Below are 22,155 nucleotides of genomic sequence, written 5' to 3'. Positions count from 1 at the left end.
TGTGCAAGGAAGGATATCTTCTCCTCCCCTCCCTCGCTGGCTTATGATGAAAATGGGTCAGTAGACTGTGACCCTTGTCTCTAGAGAGAGAAGGGTTATGGGGAGGGTCACAGTGAACCTCTGAGGCTAGCGAAATCCGCCAGGAAATGCGGGACGCACGGAGGCAAGGGCAGAGCTTCGTCACAACTGGTTTCAGGAGTGGGACTTTGTTCACAGCATGGTGGAAGAAAGAGGTTGTTTGTTTGTTTGTTTGTTTATAAAGTGCACTGGGGTTTTGGTTTTTTGTTTTTGTTTTTGGTTTGGTTTGGTTGGTTTGTTTGCTTTGTACCACAATGGAGGAGGTGGTAAGAGCTCTGGTACAAGCCACGGCAGCCCAGCAGGAGGCCACCCAGGTTCAGGCAATGGCACAACAGGAGTCAGTGCGGCTACAGCAGGGAACCAATCAATTATTGATGAGCCAGGTGACCCAAGATCATGCCGTCTTGAGAGAGGTGGTGGACCAGCTGAAGATCCTCACCACCCAGGCCCGGGGGTCCGACAGGACGCGAACCCTGAGGGCCACTGGTTGTCTGCCAAAGATGATGTCAGGAGATGACGTAGAGGCATTTCTCCTCTCATTCGAAAGGACTGCTCAGCGTGAGGTGTGGCCCCAGGAACAGTGGGCCAGCATTCTCGCCCCTTTTTTGTGTGGAGAGGCCCAGAAGGCCTAGTTTGACTTGCCTGCCACGGATGCCACTGACTATACCTGTCTGAAGGCAGAGATCCTAGCACGATCAGGGGTAACGGCCACGGTAAGGGCCCAGAGGTTCCATGAGTGGAAATACCAGGAGAACAAAGCCCTGAGGTCCCAGTTATTCAGCCTCATACAGCTCACATGGAAGTGGTTACAGCCCGAGGTGTGCAGGCTGGACGAGATTTTGGAGACCCTGGTTATAGACCATTACATGCAGGGACTGCTGCCAGATCTCCGCAAATGGGTAGGCCAGAACGATCCGTCCACGTATGATGAGATGATCACACTGCTAGAAAGACGGATAACAGCCAGGGAACTGACCCGACTACCCAAGAAAGGCCCCTTTTGAAGCAAGCACCCAACCCTGGAAAGTTGGGCAGCCAAATCCCCGGGGAGTCCTAGGTGGAAGAAGGAGGGGGCCGAAAACCAATGGGGACCCCAGAAGGAAGGGATTGGCCTGAGTGGGGGGGGGAACCCCGGGACTAAATCCCCTAACCCCCAGGATAGGGGAGTGATTAAAAGCAATTATAGATGTTATACATGTGGGGAGTGGGGACACATGGCAGCACAGTGTCCCAGCACCGAGGAACCTATGCAATGTAACTTGGGGGATTGGGAGGTCCCATGCTCCCTTATCCACCTCGCAGGGGTCGCATTAGCCCCGCATAATTACACCAGGCCAGTGAGGATAAATGGAGCAGAGACTACAGTGCCCTCATACTGTCACCCTTATATCGGGTAAGCTGGTAAAAAAGTAGTCAGCTGCTATGAACTAAACGCGTAGCAGTGACGTGTGCATGGGGCCGTGAGCCATTACCCCATCATCCCAGTGGAGATAGAGGTTCAGGGAAACCCCACTGAGGTGACCATGGACATAGTTTCTAAACTCTCATATCCTGTAGTCATTGGGAGGGACTATCCAGGCTTTCATAATTTACTCCCCCCCGGAGAGGCTGGAGGGAAGTGGGAACCCTGAGGACAGCGACTCGTCACCGGTGAAATGTCAACCTCCGATCTTTGCTGAGATTTCTCAGGATCTGTTCTCAGCCCCCGAAAGACCCGGAAGACAAAAAAAGAGAGGAAGGCCGCAATGGCCTTGGGAAACCGGATCCTGACCCAGGGCCAGAAGACCTCCCTAGCTGGCAGATGGACGCGAGCGGCCAACAGAGAAACTTCCACCACAGAAGGTGAGCCAGAAGCTGCCCCCAGCCATGAATGTGGCGAGCCATTGGAAGAAACAGAAGCCGGCCCCTTGGAGCTTGGGCAGGTTAGTCCCAGGAGAGACACATTTGGGCGGGACTAGGCGGAGGACCCCAGATATGATAACGCCAGGAAAGAGGTGGCCGAGATCGATGGGATACCCATGGATGGGAAGGTCCGGGGCCCGGACCTTACTTTATAGTGAAGAAAGATCTCCTGTACCACGTGGTGCAAATGCAGGAGTAAGAGACACAACTTCTGGTGCCACGAAAACATCAAAAAGCCATATTGAATCTTGCCCACCGTCACCTGTTTGGAGGACACCTGGGGTAGAGAAAACCCAGGCGTGGATCCTGCGGAGGTTCTTCTGGCCAGGAGTACATGAAGATGTCCGGCGATACTGTATCTCTTGTCCAGAGTGTCAGTTACATAGCCCTCACCCGCACTTACGGGCTCCTTTGATACCTCTTCCAATAATAGAGGTTCCTTTCGAACGGACAGCCATGGATCTGATAGGGCCCCTAGAGAAGACAGCTCGGGGCCACCAACATGTGCTTGTTGTACTGGACTATGCAACCCCGTACCCGGAAGCTGTTCCCCTGCACAACACAGCTTCCAAGACAATAGCTAAGACGCTAGTACAGATCTTTGCCCGGGTGGGCTACCCAAGGAGATATTGACTGATCAAGGGACACCTTTCATGTCCAAGTTGATGAAAGATCTCTGTTCATTGCTCCGTGTACAAGCCCTATGGATCTCTGTATACCACCCGCAAACAGATGGCCTTGTGGAAAGGTTCAATAGGACCCTCAAGGCCATGATCAGGAAAGTTGGTGAGCTGGGATGGGAAAGATTGGGATACCCTATTGTCTTACCTCATGTTCGCCATCCGGGAGGTTCCACAAGCCTTCACAGGTTTCTCTCCATTCAAACTACTTTATGGGTGCCACCCTCAGGGCATATTGGATATAGCCAGAGAAGCCTGGGAAGAGGAGCCAAATCCTAGAAGGAACATAGTTGAGCATGTACTGCAGATGAGAGATCGGATAGCCCGAGTTATGCCCATTGTACAGGAACACTTGGAGAGAGCACAGGAGACCCAACCAACCCATTATAACCACCAAGCGAAGCTTCGACGGTTCCAACCAGGGGATCGGGTGAGGGTACTGGTGCCCACAGCAGAAAGTAAATTGTTGGCCCAATGGCAGGGACCCTACGAAATAATCGAAGCCGTGGGAGAAGTGAACTATAAGGTGCGGCAGCCAGGCCTCCGGAAATCAGAGCAAATTTACCACATCAATCTTCTAAAACCGTAGCACGATCAAGAGGCATGCTTAGTCATGCAGGAGGCCCTTCCCCAGGAGGATAACTTACACGAGCAAGTGAGGATATCATCCGACCTGACGCCGATCCAAAAGATCGAGGCAGCCAACATGACTAATTGCAACCAAGATGTGTTCTCTACAAAACCAGGGCAGACGACTGAGACCTATCACCATATCCGCACAGTCCCTGGAGCCAAGGTAATACTGAGACCCTACCGAATCCCAGCAGCCAAAAGAGAATAAATCAAGACCAAAGTAAAGAAAAGGTTGGAATTAGGGGTTATTGAAGAATCTTACAGTTAGTGGTCCAGTCCAGTTGTTCTAGTGCCTAAACCTGACGGTACCATGAGATTCTGTAATGACTTTTGCCGACTGAATGAAATATCCCAGTTTGATTCATACCCCATACCACGCATCGACGAACTGGTTGACCGATTGGGTGGTGCCCGATTCTTGACTACACTGGATCTGACAACAGGATACTGGCAGATTTCTCTGACCAAAGAAGCTAAAGAAAAGACAGCATTCTCCACCCCGGATGGGCTATTCCAGTACATCGTCCTCCCTTTTGGGCTACGTGGGGCCCCAGCCACATTCCAGCGCCTCATGGATAAGCTGCTGCGCCCCCATACTAGTTATGCAGCTGCATACCTAGATGATATCATCATCCATATGCCAGACTGGGGAACCCACTTGGAGAAAGTTGAGGCAGTACTGCGCACCTTAAGGCGGGCTGGCCTCACTGCTAATCCCGCTAAATGTGCCATAGGGCTAGCAGAGGCTAGGTACCTGGAATATATTGTGGGAAGTGGCATAATGAAGCCCCAAACGAATAAGCTAGAGGCAATTCAAAACTGGCCCTGACCGACCCGAAAGAAGCAGGTCCATGCATTCCTAGGCGTGGTAAGCTACTACTGACGTTTTATTCCCCACTTCGCCACTAGGGCAAGTCCCCTAATGGACCTGGTGAAGGCCCGAGGTCCAGACATGGTAAAGTGGAGCGACGCAGCAGAGGGGCATTTACAGACCTTCGGACGGCCCTCTGTAATGACCCCGTACTCATAGCCCCGGACTTTAACAGGGAATTTATTTTACAAACAGACACTTCCGAGGTGGGGTTGGGGGCAGTTCTGTCGCAAATGGTGGGAGAAGAGGAACACCCGATCCTCTACCTAAGTAGAAAGCTTCTCCCAAGAGAACAGAAATACGCAGTAGTCGAGAGAGAATGCCTTGCTGTCAAATGGGCTATGGAGACACTGCGTTACTACCTCTTAGGCCAGCAATTTACTCTTGTAACAGACCATGCATGCCTGCAGTGGATGCAGCGGAATAAGGAAAAGAATGCAAGGGTCACCAGGTGGTTCTTATCCCTCCAACCATTCCAGTTCTGCATAAGGCACAGGGCTGGATGTCACCATGGCAACGCTGATGGTCTGTCACGAGCATACTGCCTGGCGTCTCAAGTTGCCCAACTCGATAGTGTTGAGCAGGGGTGGAGATATGTGACGGGGCAAGGCCAGATGGCTATAGAAAAGTAATGGGAGATAGATATATTAGCTCCAGGCTAAACAAATCCCTGGTACCAGGATAAGTGAAATGGCAACTTCTCCAGGTCAATTAAGACACCTGGGGCCAATTAAGAACTTTCCAGAAGGCAGGGAGAAGGCTAGGTTGATTGGGACACCTGAAGCCAATCAGGGGCTGGCTGAAACTAGTTAAAAGCCTCCTAGTTAGTCAGGTGGGTGGGCATGTCAGGTGCTGTAGGAGGAAGTTGTGCTGTTGGAGAGACTGAGTAGTACACACCATATCTGGCACAAGGAAGGAGGCCCTGAGGTAAGGTGAAGTGGAGTTTGAGGAAGTGAGGGCTGCTGTGGGGGAAGTAGCCCAGGGAATTGTACGTGTTTCTAAAAGGTCAGCTACCATAGCTGATACTATTAGGGTCCCTGGCCTGGACCCCAGAGTAGAGGATGGGCCTGGGCTCCCCCCGCCGACCTTTGCCCCCTGATTAATCACTGAGACTGGGAGACAATGGAGACTGTGCAAGGAAGGATAACTTCTCCTCCCCTCCGTCGCTGGCTTACGATGAAAATGGCTCAGTAGATTGTGACCCGTGTCTCTAGAGAGAGAGAGAAGGGTTACATGGAGGGTCACAGTGAGCTTCTGAGGCTAGCGAAATCCGCCAGGAAATGCGGGACCCACGGAGGCAAGGACAGAGCTTTGTCACTATAAATATATATATATATTATACAAAATAAAAAACGTGGGCTAGGTCTGAAAGGCTAATTCTCTTGTCTCGATCATCTGTTCTGGCACAATCTTGATCTCCTTTTCTTGGGGAATTTGTATCAGTTTCCTGCATCTGTCACCCATCCTTGTATGTGAATGGTGAATCAAGTAATTAATTTTGTTGTTGTTGTTGTTTGTTAGCAATGAATTATCCTTGCCAAATCTTGGAAGACCTATTTTCTCCTTCAGACGCAATGTTCTCAGAAAAAGTATTACTTACCTCTTGAGCAATCTTCAATTCAATGATAAATATGTTTTGATGACTCTGAGCTTTTTGAATGAAGAATGTTGCTGGACAACCCTGTTGTACAGCAAGAACGCTAGGCTCTGCCAATGATGTTGACCTCCAGCCAAGCAGGAGGCTAAAATGGGGAAAGCCTTCACTGAACACATTAAGATTAAGTCTGTACACTTACATATCCAATGATCTGTTTACCGTCAGACACAGATATTCCCTGTTGGGCATCAGCGCTTAGAGGTGGCTTTCCTTGTAGCAAAGTCTTGCTGCTTAGTGTAGAGCAACTATTTACCAGCTCAGGGCTTGTGGTAGTGGCGTAGGGATGGAACTAGGGGTGCTGACACACTCCCTGGCTTGAAGTGGTTTCCATTATATATAGAGTTTATAGTTTGATTCCAATGGGTCTCAGCAGTCGCACTATACAAATTGTTCCAGCAATCGTGGATAGTGGGGGTGCGAAATAGATCTGGTGATTACCATTGTCTGGTTATGCAATCCACTGTCACTGCTTGTAGCTGAGGGGGCTGGAAAGCACACAAACACCTATTCCTCTCTCTACACCACCAAATATGGAAGACGACTTCCCCACCCCCTCATATTGAATCCATACTTTACATAAGATGCTGACCTGGTGGCTGCTTAAATACCATAGCTTTTACATTAGAAACATTGAATGTCACAGGTATGTAGCTGACCACTTAAATCTCCTTGCTCAATGTTTTATCAGGTAACAATATTTTTAAAATCAGGTTTTTTTTCCCTTTCTTTTCTTTTTTTCAGCCACAGCCAATGCTAAAGAAAAGGTGCATGGAAACACTGCACTGAGAATGTTTGAATTCTCAAAAGAGAATACTTAGAATGTAAAGAATGATGTGCAAATGGGACTGATCTGTTCCCTTGTGATTTCTGAGCACACTGCCCCTAGCTTGTGTTTCTTATTAAAGTCTGGCCGCTGGCTGTAATGTTAGCTTAAAACACAATAATCAGCTAGAGTTCTCAAACCATAATGCAACTTAAAGTATTTGGCTCAGTGAAAAGAAAATAATCAGCAGCTAAGGGCCTGATCCAACTCCCATTGCACTCAGTGGGAATCTTTTTGTTGGCCTCGGTGGGAGCTGGATTGATTCCTCCGTCTAAAAGAATGTTTTGGCCCTGAAATTACCATTGGTTACTGCACCAAGCAGATTTTTTTTGCCTCATTTCTGCCTTTTCTGTTTATAAAAATACTTGTCTGAGGGCCATATAACTCAGTGGTTATTTTGATTTTAAAAGTAGATCCTCAGGAGTTGTAAATCAGTTTAGCTCAAAGAACTGTTATATTGTTTTCCGAGAACCTCTCTACTCTATGGTAGCATGTAATCTATCACTCCCACAAAAAAGAGTTGAGCCTTATTATCTGTGCTGCAAGTCCCTGAGATGTGGCCTCTATTTGCATATATATGCTATACTTTCATGAATCAACATGATAGACGAGGGTGGGCAAACTACGGCCCGCGGACCGTGTCCGACCCACCAGACCTTTCAATCTGGTCCTCAAACACCCGCTGAGGAGTGGGGTCTGGGGCTTGCCCTGCTCCAGAGCTCTAGCTGGGGAGCAGGGTCGGAGGTTCTGCATATGCCATGGCTCCGTGCAGTTCCTGGAAGCAGCAGCATGTCCCCACTCTGGCTCCTGCACGTAGGGGCAGCCAGGGGACTCTGCATGCTGCCCCCACCCTTCGTGCCGGCTCTGCAGCTCCCATTGGCCGAGAACCAATTAGTTGTATTGACACCCCCCACCTGCCATGTAGACAGTGCTATGTTAGCGGGAGAGCTTCTCCCACTGACATAGCTATCGCCTCTTGAGGAGGTGGATTAACTATGCCAACAGGAGAGTTCTCTCCTGTCACTTTAGCGCTTCTTTAGTGCTACAGCAGTGCAACTACATCTGTGCAGCTGCGCTGATGCAGCATTTTAAGTGTAGATTTGCCCCAAATTAGGTGCAGAGTTGAGATTAAAACCCAGGAATCCTGAAAAAAGGAAAGGAGTACTTGTGGCACCTTAGAGACTAACAAATTTATTAGAGCATAAGCTTTCGTGAGCTACAGCTCACTTCATCGGATGCATTTCCGAAAGCTTATGCTCTAATAAATGTGTTAGTCTCTAAGGTGCCACAAGTACTCCTTTTCTTTTTGCGAATACAGACTAACACGGCTGCTACTCTGAAACCAGGAATCCTGAGTTTGTCAAAGTACGTATAGTATTAAACTCCAGCTCCCCGTTGCTTGCTTCAGACACTAGCTCTCTTGGCTATAGCAAATGTATAGCAGTCCTCCTAGGTAGGCAGCTTTTTTTGTGGCCACAGCCTCCTAGGCTGTGATGGGGGAGGGCTGGTGGCAAAGCAGCGGCCCCTCCCCTTCCTGTTGTTCCTGGATGCATTGCCTTGGTGTTGGCTGCTGGGGCTGCAAGCAGGGGTTGGGCCCTGTCCCCGCTCTGGAGGCATTGTGCTGGGGCACAATGCTGGAGGAGCAGGCAGCCAGTGAGTTCCCCACCTTCCCAGAGGAGGTTGCACTCAGGCTTTGGGCTTCACTCCTGGGGTGGCAGGTTTCAGCCACAGGGCTTCAGGCTCTGGCTGTGCAGCAGTGGGCTCTGGGCTCTGGCTGTTCAGCTTTGGGCTCCATCCCCAACCCCCAGTCATGGGGCTTCAGGCTCTGGCCCCCCACTGTCTCCTCCAGCCCTCCCACCCCACCCCATCACCCCTGGCCCCTGCTGCCTACCTCGACCCCCTATCCAGGTCTTAATTTGTCCCCAGGCTTGCCAGGACTGAGTAAGTCTGCTGTGAAAAGTGATACTTGTATGTTTGTTTACTGCTAGCTAGTAAGTCTGCTGTGAAAAGTGATTTTAACAAACATACAAGTATCACTTTTCACAGCAGACTTACTAGTTAGCAATAAATTATTATGATTCGTGCATATTTATTTGTTTTTCCTAAAGCTAATTAAGTATTTTAGGAAAAAGTGTGAGTGACCACCAGCAAGAGTTGGTGGCCGCATTCTGAGGCCACCAAAAAATTTGTCCTGAGAACCCCTGTTCTAAAGAGAGCTATCTTGTCTTGGGGGACGGTGGGGAGGGAGAAGGGACGGGGGGGGAGCTTACAGGATATGGTGGATGGACAATGTTTATCCTAAATGAACCTCCTGGCTTTTTAGCAGGGTTTGCCACTGAAACAGTACCTGTGCCAACCTGTATGATGAGTTTTACTTGAATTTTCCTAAGATATGTGTATGATTCTTGTTTTCTATGTTGTTTATACAAGTTTGTTTTGAATAGCAGCAACATTTGAATTACCTTTTTAAAATTTACACTAATGTAGAACTATAGCAAATGAGAAAATAATATTAAAGAACGTGTAGCTACCAGAATTTTTAGCTGTCATTTGGCCTACCACAGAAAAATGCAGTCCATTTTGGAAATGGAGTATCAAATACCTTGCCAGAGTTTGAGTATTTAAAAAAACAAAACAAAAGTCACTTAACTCACACAAATATTTTGAAAACATACAAGTCCAATTGGTCATAATCACCCTGATTTGGTATGAATTGTATAATATATTGTTTTTAAATATAAAAAGTCCTGTTGATCCCTAGACTAAGAGATCATTCTTGATTTTTGTCTGACTGTATGCTTTACCTCTTACTCTGCTTTTAATTTTATTTAGGAGATGGCTGTACGAGCTCTGAAGCAGACAGGCAGCAGAAGCATTGAAGCAGCTTTGGAGTACATTAGTAAGATGGGCTATCTGGATCCTAGAAATGAACAGATAGTACGTGTGATTAAACAGACCTCGCCCGGTAAGAAAAGTTTCCTTTAAATTATACCCCTCTTTCTTGCAATACATTTATTTTTAAATTGAATTTGTAGTGGGTGAAAAGAGCTGAACTGACTGTAGTGGGCAGGAGTTTTCTGTTCATAGAAACAACAATACCAGCTTCTCCACTCAGTCCTGCCAGTGTGCCTCAACCCTGTTCTGTGAGTCCACTTTAAGGTGAAAGAGGGCGAGGCCCTGCATGCACCACAGCAAACTGGACGTACTTTCTGTGGCAAGGTCGCTAGATTCAACAGGAGTCTGGTCTTGCAGACTGGAAATTCCCAGCAATTCAATTCTATTGAATCCATGAAGGGACCATTAGATCATCTGCTCAGACCTCCTATATGTCACAGGCCATTAACTTTCACCCAGATACCTCTGTATTGAGCACAGTAACTTGTTTGACTCCCTTGGTAGTTTATTCCAGTGATTAATCACTCTCACTGTTAAAAATTTATGCCTAATTTACAGAGGTAAAATCACCTCCTACTCCTAGGCTTACTCTACCCGGCAGAGTTTTACCGGCATAACTATGTTGGCTAGCAGTGTGAAAAAAATCACCCCTGCAGCAGAAACGTAGTTATGTTGGCAAACCCCTGGTGTAGACACACTTGTGCCACCAGAAGGGAGGCTCCCTGAATGACATTAGCTATGTCTACCAAAGCACTCTTCTGGTGGCACAGGTATGTCTACACCAGGGGTTTGCCAACGTAACTATGTGTCTGCTGCAGGGGTGATTTTTTTCACACTGCTAGCCAACATAGCTATGCCGGTAAAATTCTGCCGAGTGGTTTCTCAACCAGGGGTACATGTAGCCCTGGGGGTACATCAACTGATCTAGATAGTTGCCTAGTTTTACAACAGGCTACATAAAAAGCACTAGCAAAGTCAGTACAAACTAACATTTCATACAGACAAAATGAAAAGTAAGCAATTGTCCAGTAATAGTGTGCTGTGACACTTTTGTATTTTTATGTCTGATTTTGAAGCTAGTACTTTTAAAGTGAGGTGAAACTTGGAGGTATGCAAGACAAATCCGACTCCTGACGGGTACAGGAATCTGGAAAGGTTGAGAACCACTGATCTAAGTAGCTCGACCTACGGGATCAGATAATGTTGTCATTACCAGGATGGGGGAAGAGAAGTGGGTTGTGCTTAGCAATAACCTTGGGTTGACCTCTCCTCTGGCCAGAGGTGAGTTTTTATATGTCACAGGTAACGTATAATGTTCTAAGGTCTTGTCTGTATTGGAAAACTTGTATCTAACTAATTAACAAAATCAAGTTAAAATCATTTTTGTTACATTGGCACAACCCCCTAGTGTAGATGGACTGAAACTGATTTAGCTTAATGCAGTAACTTCACTCACCATCCCTCCCCAGCCACTCCAGATTCCAGTAAGGGCACTCTGCAGGTCAGGGTCAGTGCTGAGAAGGGTGTTAAGACTGGGCAAGTCTAATGCGGAGCGGCTGGGAAGAGGGAAAGCTGCGGGGAAGGGAAAGGCCCTTGGAGGTTACTTGGAAAAGCTGGGGACAAAGCCATTTCTCCTGTTGTGGGTGATAGAGTGCAGTCCCTGGTAGCGGCTATGAAGAAGAGGGGTAAGGAGGAGCTTCTTGTGTGCTGATATATGGCTCTGGGTTCTGCCATGCGTGGGGATGGGCCCTGCTGATTTCTATAAATCCTGCACTTCCAGTGGGACAATGTATGGGAGTGAGGGGGATACAGGGTACTTGCAGAGATTTTGTATCCCAGGCCCCCTTCCAGGTGTTTTGGATGGGAGATGATAATCTGGCAAACAAAATGGCAATTGCCAGGGTTCCTCTCTCCTTTTTTGGACTTGGGCATAAGGCATGTGTAGACAGGGCCTCAGATAAGCATTAGGAAGAATTTAAAATAATATTGACAGAATTCTTTAATAACCATGTTTTGCCTTATGTGTAGGGTGGTGGGTTTTTTCTTTCAAATATATTAAAATCCTTATCCCCTGAATGCACATATTCCCTTTGGTAGGTCAGTTCATATTTTCGAAACCCTGTTCTTGCAATCTTTCCTGCCTAAAGGTTCTAGTTACCCAGCTGTTTTTCATTTTCTCTTACTTTTACTTCCTGATCATATCCTGGTCTCATTTAAACAGAATGCCAGACTGTGGAGATTTCAGGATCAAATCACTACTGCAACTATTTAAAGCCCTTTTCTTTTAAGTTCTGTTGAAGCCTTCACTTTATCCTCAAAAAAGCCAAACTTGGGTGGCTTGTGATTGGCATGTGTCTGTCTGACATGCCAGAAAAACATTTTGATTTGTTTCGTATGAGACTGCTTATGCTAGGTTGTGTAGGCCTCCTGCAATTGATTAGATGGCATACAAGCTTTGCTGGAAGCGTTTAGATTCCCAGTGTGAGCATTTAAACCCTTGCTTCAGAGATTCCCAGTTACGGTCTATGGCATGTACGTTTTCAAATCCTTTTCCTTTCTTCGTATGGTTTTAACTTTTAATATTAAAATTGACAGCACATTTTTAGCATTCAACTGAGAGCCAAATAGAGCTTATCTGACATCAGCTGTGGATGAGACTGAAAGAATCAGTGTTCTCTATGGCCGTAGTTAGCGGACACTACAAAATACACTGAGACGTAAACCCTTCCAGATGAAAGATATGCAGCCCCAAATTTTGCCATGCTAGATAGGAGGATGTGGGCAAAAATAATTTCTGGTGAGTCACGTAGTTAGTACCTCCACAGACCCAAACACTCCTCAAACTGATCAGATTCACTGTCCCAGAAAATGTAAATTACAGCTCTGTACCAGCAAGTTCCCAGGCACAACTGCAAAGGAGGACAGCAATGTTCACGCTGTTGCTTTTCTTCAGGTTTCCCAATAGGGAAGCAGCTTCAGTTTGCAGCCAATGCTCCCTGTGTGCTGTGCCAGCAGAGATGCTGAGTGGATATACTGCATCAATTCCGCCACAAGCCACATCCCCTTCCAGGCCCATGCCAGCCAGTCTTCTGGCTGTGCTGCACCAGCACGACCCCACTTCTGCTCTCTGCTCCCACAGCCATATGTATCTTCTCCAAGGGATAATTGTTCACTCCTGGGGCATTCTGTGCCACTGCGCATATGCACAAGTTATGTCCCCCGCAGATTTCTTTGCTTCCCTTCAGAGAAATGACTTTCTGACAGGGAAGCCACAAGAGCGGTCATGCAGCCCTCCCCAGCAGTATGTTTCGGGTGCCCAGGGCAGCCAGCAGAAAGAGAAATCACTGTGGGGCGGGGATGGGACTGGGGAAGACCCAGCTGGTGGTTCCTACCCTGCACTGGGCTCAGCACGGCATCCAAGGCCATGTCAGACCCACCCCCAGATTTCTCCCCTAGCTGTAGGAAGCTCTGTAAACTCTGCCGTCCCCTCCCCCACACTTCCTTCACCCATTGCTCCTCAGCTGCAGGGGGAGAGATCACTGTACAGGGGGCTGCTCTCCCATCCACCCAACCCCCATGCATCCAGCCCCCTCATACCCAGACCCTCCCACCAAGCCTCACACCCAGAACCCTCTGTGACAAGCCCCACTCCCCTTGCACCTGGACCACCCCGATGAGCCACCCGCACCTGGATCCCCACCCTACCGAGCCGCAACCAGCTGCACCTGAATCCCCACCCCACTGAGTCTCTCTCCCCCACACACCCAGTCCTCCCCCCCCACCCCAGCTGAGCCTCAACCACCTTCACCTGGACCCCCCTGCAGAGTCCCATTACTGTTGCACACAGAACCCCCCAATAAGCCCCTATGCAGCCAGATCCCCCCTGCACCTGAATCCCTCACTGAGCTGCCCGCACCCAGATTGCCCCACACAGAACCCTCTTAACCCACTCCTGGATTCCCCCCACACTAAGCTCCTCCACACTTGGATCCTGCCTTGCTGAGCCTGCCTGCCCACACCTGGTGCACCTGGCACAGAGGGACAGGGTCCTGGGGTGTTTCTGGGACAGGTCCTGTCCTTGGGCTGTGTCAGGGTTGGGTGCAGCCTCATTGCTGAGTCCGTGTCTCGGGGTGGAGGGTATGGAGGCCGCAGGGTGATCTCCCACCTCTATGCAGCCAGTGGCCAGTGCTCCCAAATGCCATGCTGGAGCCTTCACGTTTATTTGACAAATAAAATTTGCAGAATTTTAAAATCTTGTTTGCAGAATTTTTAATTTTTTGGCGCAGAACGCTCTCAGGAGTAATAACTGGCACTGGCATAAGCCACAGTAAACCCTTGATGAATTTTGTCCTGCGTTTTATCACACACACACACACACACACACACACACACACACACACACCCCCAGCTGCATGTAATAGGAGACTTAATTTTATGAAAAATGAAATGTTGGCCAGTTTTATTAGGTAGTACACTGTTTTGAATGTAAGTGCTGTGGGGTAAGAGTTGCTTCTTCATATATGTTATGTGCATGTAGATGTGTGTGTGTGTGTGTGTGTGTGTGTGTATATATATATACACACACACACATGCATTCATGTGTGTTGCACCTAGCACAATTTGGACCATGTTGTAATACGGATAAGTAATGGTAGTAATGTTTGATGTTCTGCTAGCCTGTTAATATTCTCTTCTCCCATTGATGCAGCACTCCTAGACAGCAGCATTTCAGGTTCTCCAGACCTCAGATCTGCTGCTCCTAGCTCTTTGTGATTCATGACTCTGATACTGTTTCAGCTTTTAAATCCAAGCTGATGATTTCATAACTAAAATATTTGAACTTCTGTTTTCATGATTTGGTAAAACTACTAGTGATTCATGTAGTGAAAAGTGCTATAGAGCTACAGTTTATTAATATTAATAATAATACTTAGTACTTCAAATGGTCAGAGAGCTTAATCTAGTTTGGTATGATTTTGGTAACACAGGTGTAATACAAAAATATTCGTTTGTGTATAGATGAATGGATTATGTAATATAATTTGTTCAGATGAATTGTTTCCTAACATTCTTTTGTCTTTTTATAAAGGAAAGGGTATTGTGCCAAATAACATAGCCCGCAGGCCAAGCTTTGAAGGATCAAATGAGTCTTTTCCGTCCTATCATCAGATCAGTAATACAGCCTATGAAGGGACAAGCTTTGGAGCCGAAGGCGCAAATATGCTTAGTGATGTTCCCAGGACATACATGGACTATTTACTCTCTGCTTCACAGTCTGCGGCCATGAATGCTCCAGTACAAAGACCTTCGGGAGTAGGTTCTCATAGCACACCTGGGAGCCATCAACAAAAAACATATTCTGCAAATATGGACTCTCCTGTGATTAATTACCCAGTGACTAATCACAGTAGCCAAGCTTTACAGCTGCAGGCCACTCATGGCTCAAACAGCCCACATTATAGCAGGCAGCATATGCTGGTGCAGGGGGAACCTATGGGGTATGGTGTTCAGCGGAGTCCATCTTTCCAAAATAAAATGCAGCAGGAGGGAGGATATGCAAATCTTCCAAATAAAGGGACTGTTCAAAATAACTCTGGTCATGCATTTCAGCAGGCACCAGCCAGTCTGTACATACATACTCATCACAAACAAACAAGCCCTTCCTCTCACCAGATGCATGTGATAGCCAGAGGTCCAGCATTTGCTAATGAATTTTCAGACAGCCCACCACAGAATCTAATAGCTCCATCTAGAAATAGCTTGAACATGGACCTGTATGACATGAATAATCCTCAAGTTCAGCAGTGGCAAACGGCAGCACCATCACACCGTGATTCTTTACAAAACCCAGGGATAGAAACATCCCCACGGCAACATGTATCCTTCAGACCAGACGCCTCAGTGCCAAGCAGAACTAACTCCTTTAACAACCACCAGCAGCAGCAAGTGCCAGTATCTATAAGACAGGTTCCTCCAGGAAAACCTGATCCTTCAATTACATCTCCAAATACCATCACAGCAGTCACATCTGCTCATATTCTCCAACCAGTGAAGAGCATGAGAGTGATGAGACCTGAGCCTCAAACAGCTGTGGGGCCTTCCCACCCTGCCTGGCTACCTGCACAAGCCCCACCTGTGGATGGCCTAGAGATCATTGAACAGCACCCACTTCCTGTTGGAGGAGCGAATGCCTACCAACTAGATGTTGATTACAGTAATCAGGAGCCCAGGTGTCCTCCACCACCATATCCTAAGCATCTGCTACTTCCCGGGAGCTCTGAGCAATTTGATATAAACTGTTTGTGCCTGGGTGTAGAACAGACCCTCCGGGGAGTCCCCAATTCAACGTGCAATAAAGCTGAGGAAAATAGCGAAAGGAATGACAAAAGCAGCAAAAATATTAAAGTGGAAAAAACAAGCAAGGATAAAAAGCAGATCCAGACATCTCCTGTGCCAGTGCGAAAAAACAGTAAAGATGAGGAAAAAAGAGAATCCCGAATTAAGAGTTACTCACCATTTGCCTTCAAGTTTTACATGGAACAACATGTGGAGAATGTCCTAAAGACCTACCAGCAAAAAATCAACAGAAGGTTACAGCTAGAGCAAGAAATGGCCAAAGTAATTCTTTTTCTTTTGTTTTAATACAAGCAAATCATGGTCAGATTGGTATAGAAGTAACATTAATCAACCGAAAAGAATAAAATGTTCAAACCAAGGTCCCTAAAGTTAGGATCCCATGGGAGCGCCAGGTGATCAGCACCTCTTAAGTCCAGGCCACTTTTATTTAGGAGTCTGTGTATTTAGGAGCCTGTTTGAGACACCCATGGTGGGTGGGGGTGGGGGTGTGTGTGTAATATTATATATATATATATATATATATATATATATATATATAAAAACTGCAGAGGTATTCTTCCCCTCCCTACACACACACGCATACACATGCTCTCCTTGCATTAAGGAACAGATGAACTGCTCGCTTAAACTTTTAAAACATAAATCATTTTCAGGAAGAAAGTTTTCCCCCTAGATTGAACTACCAGCAGTGCGCACACTCCCAGAAATCTCTAAAACAGCAAGAATCATTTCACGGACAATAGTAGATGCTCCCTTTTGTATTTCACATCTGTATGTACCTCTGCTCACTTTTAAAAATGTTATTCCTAGGCCTTGTTTTGGCTTGAATCTGGCAATTCATCCTACCTGTCCTTCAGGTTTCCCTTAATCTCCCCTTCTCTTCTTTTTATTTATTTGTAGATTTCACTTTTAAACAGACTCCAAATCAAAGCTTTGCAAGCCTTTGACATATGTTTTAAAAGCACCAGGGCAAGCAAGATGCAAAATAAATATCAACCAAAGCCACAGCAACACCCTTTCCTCCCACCCTATGGCACACTTGACCTCCATTGTTCTGAACACTACAGCTTAGCGCCCCCGCATTGCACTTTCCCATCAGACAGAAATCCCACTCTCAATTGGCTCAGCCTTCAGTCAATGCCTGCTTAAACAGATGGGTTTTAAACAGTGCCCAGAAAGCCAATAAATTCAGGACCTTGGAGGCAGAGCGTTCCAAGAGAAAGGGACCTTTATAGAGCATGCTGTGCCAGCAGCTCCCTCCCTTATATAATAAAGGAATCAAGCTCAAGGGCCTCTGCTGATCACATCTGTGGCAACACAGCAGAGAGGTCCCAGCCCATTTAGAATCTAGATTGGAACCACCTTAAACTCCACCCAGAAACCAACCGAAATCCTTGGCAGATAAGAGTGCAGAGGACATTTGCTACCACCATGAAGCACCACTTAATAAGTGGACTGCTGTATCTTACACCAGCTTAAGTCTCTGGATAGGCTGAAGGTGTAATTCCATGTGGCATGTATAGTAGTAATACAGTCTCAAGATGACAAAGGCATGGATCACAGTAGCAAGGTCCATGTCTGAAAGAAACAGACACAATCTCCTGGTCAGACTTGTCTTGTTAAAATAAACTCCTCCTGTGAGTCATTCTGGAAATGCTGGATTCAGTGCAGTGGTCAAAGATTTACAGAAAATGGAGGTGATAGGCCAGGATGCAGTGAAATTGCAAGAGTTTCAAAAATATATCTACAGACAGAGAGCAGACAAATTCATGTGTCTCTCTTCTAGTTCATGGTTAATTTCTCCTAACCACATGCTTTCAAAATGCTAGTTTGATTAGTCTCTGGCTGTAAATGTAATTATTCTGGCTGTTCTGATTTGTTTTTTTTTCTTATAAAGGCTGGCCTTTGTGAGGCAGAGCAGGAGCAAATGAGGAAAATTCTCTACCAAAAGGAGTCCAACTACAACAGACTGAAGAGGGCCAAAATGGATAAATCTATGTTTGTAAAAATCAAGACCCTAGGGATTGGTGCTTTTGGGGAAGTGTGCCTTTCCTGCAAAGTGGATACCCATGCCCTCTATGCCATGAAAACCCTGAGAAAGAAGGATGTACTGAATCGTAACCAGGTGGCTCACGTCAAAGCAGAAAGGGATATACTTGCTGAGGCAGACAATGAATGGGTGGTAAAACTCTATTACTCTTTCCAAGATAAAGAAAATTTGTACTTTGTGATGGACTACATCCCTGGTGGGGACATGATGAGTTTGCTGATACGGATGGAGGTCTTTCCAGAACATCTAGCTCGTTTTTATATTGCAGAGCTCACTTTGGCCATAGAGAGCGTACACAAAATGGGATTTATCCATAGAGATATCAAGCCTGACAACATTTTGATAGATCTTGATGGGCATATCAAACTGACTGATTTTGGGCTGTGTACTGGATTCAGATGGACTCACAATTCAAAATACTATCAGAAAGGTAGTGTTCTTATGTGTACTATTTGTGATGCGTGTTGTATTATTTCACCTTGAAATAAATAGTGGTCTCTCTGCAAATGTGCTAGCTTAGAGTATACTGAACATTTTATATATGATAAAGATGAAGAGGCCTAAGCCAGTGACTTGGTGATTCTCATGCTAAATTTGCTGTATTTAAGGATATGTCTACACAGCAAAAAAAAAAAACCCATGGCAGCAAGTTTCAGGACACTGATGTTCAGGCTCACACTACGGTGCTAAAAACAGCCATGTAATCATTCAGACTTGGGCTCTAAAGCCTGGGGACAAGGTGGGCTTCACAGTCTAAGCTCCAGCCCAAGCCCGCACGTCTAAACTACTATTTTTAGTGCCGTAGCACAAGCCCTACAAGCTCAAATCTGTAGACCAGGATTCTGAGACTTGCTGCCACCGTTATGTTTTTTTTTTTTGCTGTGAGAAGACATACCCTTGGTGTGTCAGTCCTTTGCTTTCAACTACTGCTAGTTTAAGTCCCCATCAGTATCTTAAACTGCTGTGATAGCAATAAATTTCCAGTTCTTGCTGGCTTCAGGAGTGGAATCCCTACTAGTGGCAAAAGGAGCTAATCATAAAAGAAACTCATTTGATGTATTCCTGGCCCCAGTGATCATATGCATGCCATTGATCAGGAATGAACAGTGCCTGACCAGTAGTCATAGGATAATCGGTACATATCCCAAACTTATTACAGCCATCTAGTCTTTACTTGGAGATGTGTTTCTGAAAGCTTTAGTAAGGGACTGAGAAGTGGGGCTCGTTATGGAAAATTAGCCAAAAATGGGAGAATTTTTCAGATTAAACCTCTTCTTGTTTGCTCGAGAGAGGGGGGGAAATACTGGTTGGCACAACTAGCCATTTAGTAATCTGTTTTCTCATTCGTTGACAATTGTTTTATAAATAATTCCATTAAAATAAACTTTTTTTATTTCCTCCTTTTTCTGTTTGAAAGGGAGCCATATCAGACAAGACAGCATGGAGCCCAGTGATCTTTGGGATGATGTGTCCAACTGTAGATGTGGAGATAGGTTGAAAACCTTGGAGCAAAGAGCCAAAAAGCAGCATCAGAGATGTTTAGCCCACTCATTAGTTGGGACCCCTAATTACATAGCTCCTGAAGTACTGCTTCGCAAAGGTAGATGAGCTCTATTTCATTTTCTTTCTGTTAAATGAATGCTGATTTTTTTTTTATTTTTTTTTTAAAGTAAATATAATTTTGGGGAAGGGTGTCAGTTTGACAGCCCTGAACATTAAGTCATCTGTTTGACCAGTGCAAATTTCTTCATTTGCCATACCAATGTGCCTCAGTACCATTCATCTTGAGAGTTGAGATGGTACTTCTGCCTCTGTGGCCATTCAGTCCTTGGCTTTTCTGCTGAGGCAGTTAATAAATACTGTGAGACAGATAACCAACCTGAGCACTAGGAAGGGGATTGAAATCACTAGCTAATTCACGTAGGGCAATGAGCAGCCAACAGAGGGTATCTACTGACTAATTCAGACTGGTGACTGTGGCATGGAAATTATAATGTCCTAGTGATCTCTCTTTCTGGCCAGGATTTTGGGCAGCCAAAGAAGAAAAACGTTTCATGTTTTACACTGAACATCTGATCAGGGCTTGGGGACTTTAGCCAGTGCTTTGTGGATGCCCATGCAGTGCTGACATGAGATCTAAATTGAATAGTTATGAACTGAGATTTTCAAGTTTACTGGAGGCCTGATCGTATGTCCATTGGAGTCCATGGGTGCCTTTCCATTAGCTTCAGTAGACTTTACATCACACACTAGAGGATTTAGCCACACAAATTTCCATTGAAATCAATGACTAACTCATCTAGTTGACTTTAAAATCTCAAACTTATACCTTACTGTGTAGTCTCAGGAAATGACTGATTTATATTGCTCCTGTTTGCATGGAATCCAGTGAAAGATTGTGTCCTTTCACCTATCCCCTCAGCCCTGCTGTGTCCCTGAGCTGTATTTTAAAATTCAGCATCACCTCTCTATAATCTTGGTAGTAGATCAGTTATCAAGTGTTTTGTTTTTCCTCTGAGGAACAATATGTGTTCCATGGAAGGATAGGGCCAGAACGATGCATGACAAAATCCTTGCTCTGTCCAGTTATGTGCTCCCTGTCAGCCCTCAGTCACCGGTGTCATGCCTAAAAATATGGAGAATGATCTCTAGCTGCCAGGATTAGGATTTCTCTGCTTTCAGGAGTAGAATTTGGGTCAGCCAGCAGAAGGCATAGAGGGATATGGATTTTGAGTAACTTAATTTTAGGTCACAAATCACACTACTGAGAAAGAAAAGGTGAGAGAGAAGATGAAAACATAGGCTGTGTTTTTCAGTATTATTTACATTGGATGTGGAAACAATGTTTGTACTCAAATTCTCACTGGTCGTGGGACACTGTCTTTTGCCTGCCTTTCAGGATACACTCAGCTCTGTGACTGGTGGAGCGTTGGGGTGATTCTCTTTGAGATGTTAGTGGGGCAGCCTCCCTTTCTGGCCCCCACTCCTACAGAAACCCAGCTAAAGGTAGGTTAAAGCAGAATTCCAAATAGACCTTATTTTTATTTATCGGCTCCCCTATATCTTAGCACGTCACAGATGTTAATTTATCTTCGTCCCACTGCTGTGAGTTAGGGAAGTGTTATCCCCATTGTACAGAGAGAGCAAAGAGAGATTAAAGGCCTAACTTTCAAAGACGCTGAGCAATCGTAAATCTCCTCCAAGTCAATGGCAGCTAAAAAAAATCAGGCCGTAACTGACTTGTGGAGCTGGGAATGAAACCCTGTATACCACTCCAGTGCCTTAACCACAAGATCATCCTTCCAGCCTCCCAGGGGCTGAATATCACATTTTAGCAACTCCTTTCTAAAATGCTTAAATTTTTCCCACTTTAAAATGGGGTGGGGGAGGGAGAAGGATTCCTCTCTCTTGATGGGACAGGTCCTAATTCAAATACTTACTTTCCTTTACATTGTGACTGCACAACTCTTGCAGTGAATGCTGTCTGGATTTTTATTCAGCAACGTGGTAATCTGCATGGGAACATTGTTTTCAAGTTCTACATGTAAAGAGAAGAACCTTCTCCTAAACTGTTCACCGTGGATTTTGCTATTGAAAATCATATGTTCATTATAACCTCACAGTTTGCAATTGCAGTATTCCAAAGTTGAGCAGTGGTTGCAATTCTTTTTATTAGAAGGAGGTCTCTCTCTCTCCATCTCTTTAAAGGCAAATTGCAAAACTAAATGAATATTGAATTTAGCTTAGAAATCTCTGTGCTGCGTATTCATTCAAACTCGGCTGTGGGTGCATTCAGCAAGGAACAAATTTGAACTTACACTGTTTACATTTCTTTTTTCTCCCGTCTGTAATGCAGTGGTCTTTCCTTGTTCACTAAATACATCCCAAAAGACACAGTTCTATGACCGCACTGATACCATAGGTTGCATGTGTTGTATTTTGGGAATATTTTAGTGAGCCAGAAACAATTTCACGGAGTGGAAAGGGGGCAGAGCAGGAATAACTGTTCTTAAAAACAAGTTAAATTTACACTTTCTCTTCTTTTTCTGCTTAGAATGCCCTCTACAGTCTGGCCTGTGAGGAGTATTCAGCATGTACATTTCAGAGCTAAAATCTTGTTTTCCTTTTAGCTTTGCAGCTGTTCTCTAATATTTGTATAGGAAATGGGATCAAATCTTTGTTGTTGTTTTTCATGTCCATTCCTCACCA

The 22,155-nt window shown here is 45.7% G+C and overlaps 1 protein-coding gene and 1 long non-coding RNA gene across 6 annotated transcripts in view; one reads left to right on the top strand and one right to left on the bottom strand.

The window, feature by feature from the left end:
- Positions 1–22,155, bottom strand: part of LOC122457896 — a 55,685-nt gene that overhangs the window by 1,865 nt on the left and 31,665 nt on the right. The window lies entirely within an intron of this gene.
- Positions 1–22,155, top strand: part of LATS2 (large tumor suppressor kinase 2) — a 79,952-nt gene that overhangs the window by 54,955 nt on the left and 2,842 nt on the right. For all 4 annotated transcript variants that reach the window (XM_038368096.2, XM_038368088.2, XM_043504283.1 and 1 more), the window contains 5 exons: positions 9,477–9,609; positions 14,629–16,157; positions 17,794–18,376; positions 19,364–19,546; positions 20,846–20,952. In XM_038368096.2, coding sequence (XP_038224024.1) covers positions 9,477–9,609; positions 14,629–16,157; positions 17,794–18,376; positions 19,364–19,546; positions 20,846–20,952 — 2,535 coding nt within the window. The remainder of the gene's footprint in view (positions 1–9,476; positions 9,610–14,628; positions 16,158–17,793; positions 18,377–19,363; positions 19,547–20,845; positions 20,953–22,155) is intronic.

The sequence above is a fragment of the Dermochelys coriacea genome, chromosome 1 (genome assembly GCF_009764565.3).
Source record: "Dermochelys coriacea isolate rDerCor1 chromosome 1, rDerCor1.pri.v4, whole genome shotgun sequence".
Taxonomy (NCBI): domain Eukaryota; kingdom Metazoa; phylum Chordata; order Testudines; family Dermochelyidae; genus Dermochelys; species Dermochelys coriacea.
Note: the sequence above shows the minus strand (reverse complement) of the source record. Positions and strands in the feature narration are given on the sequence as shown.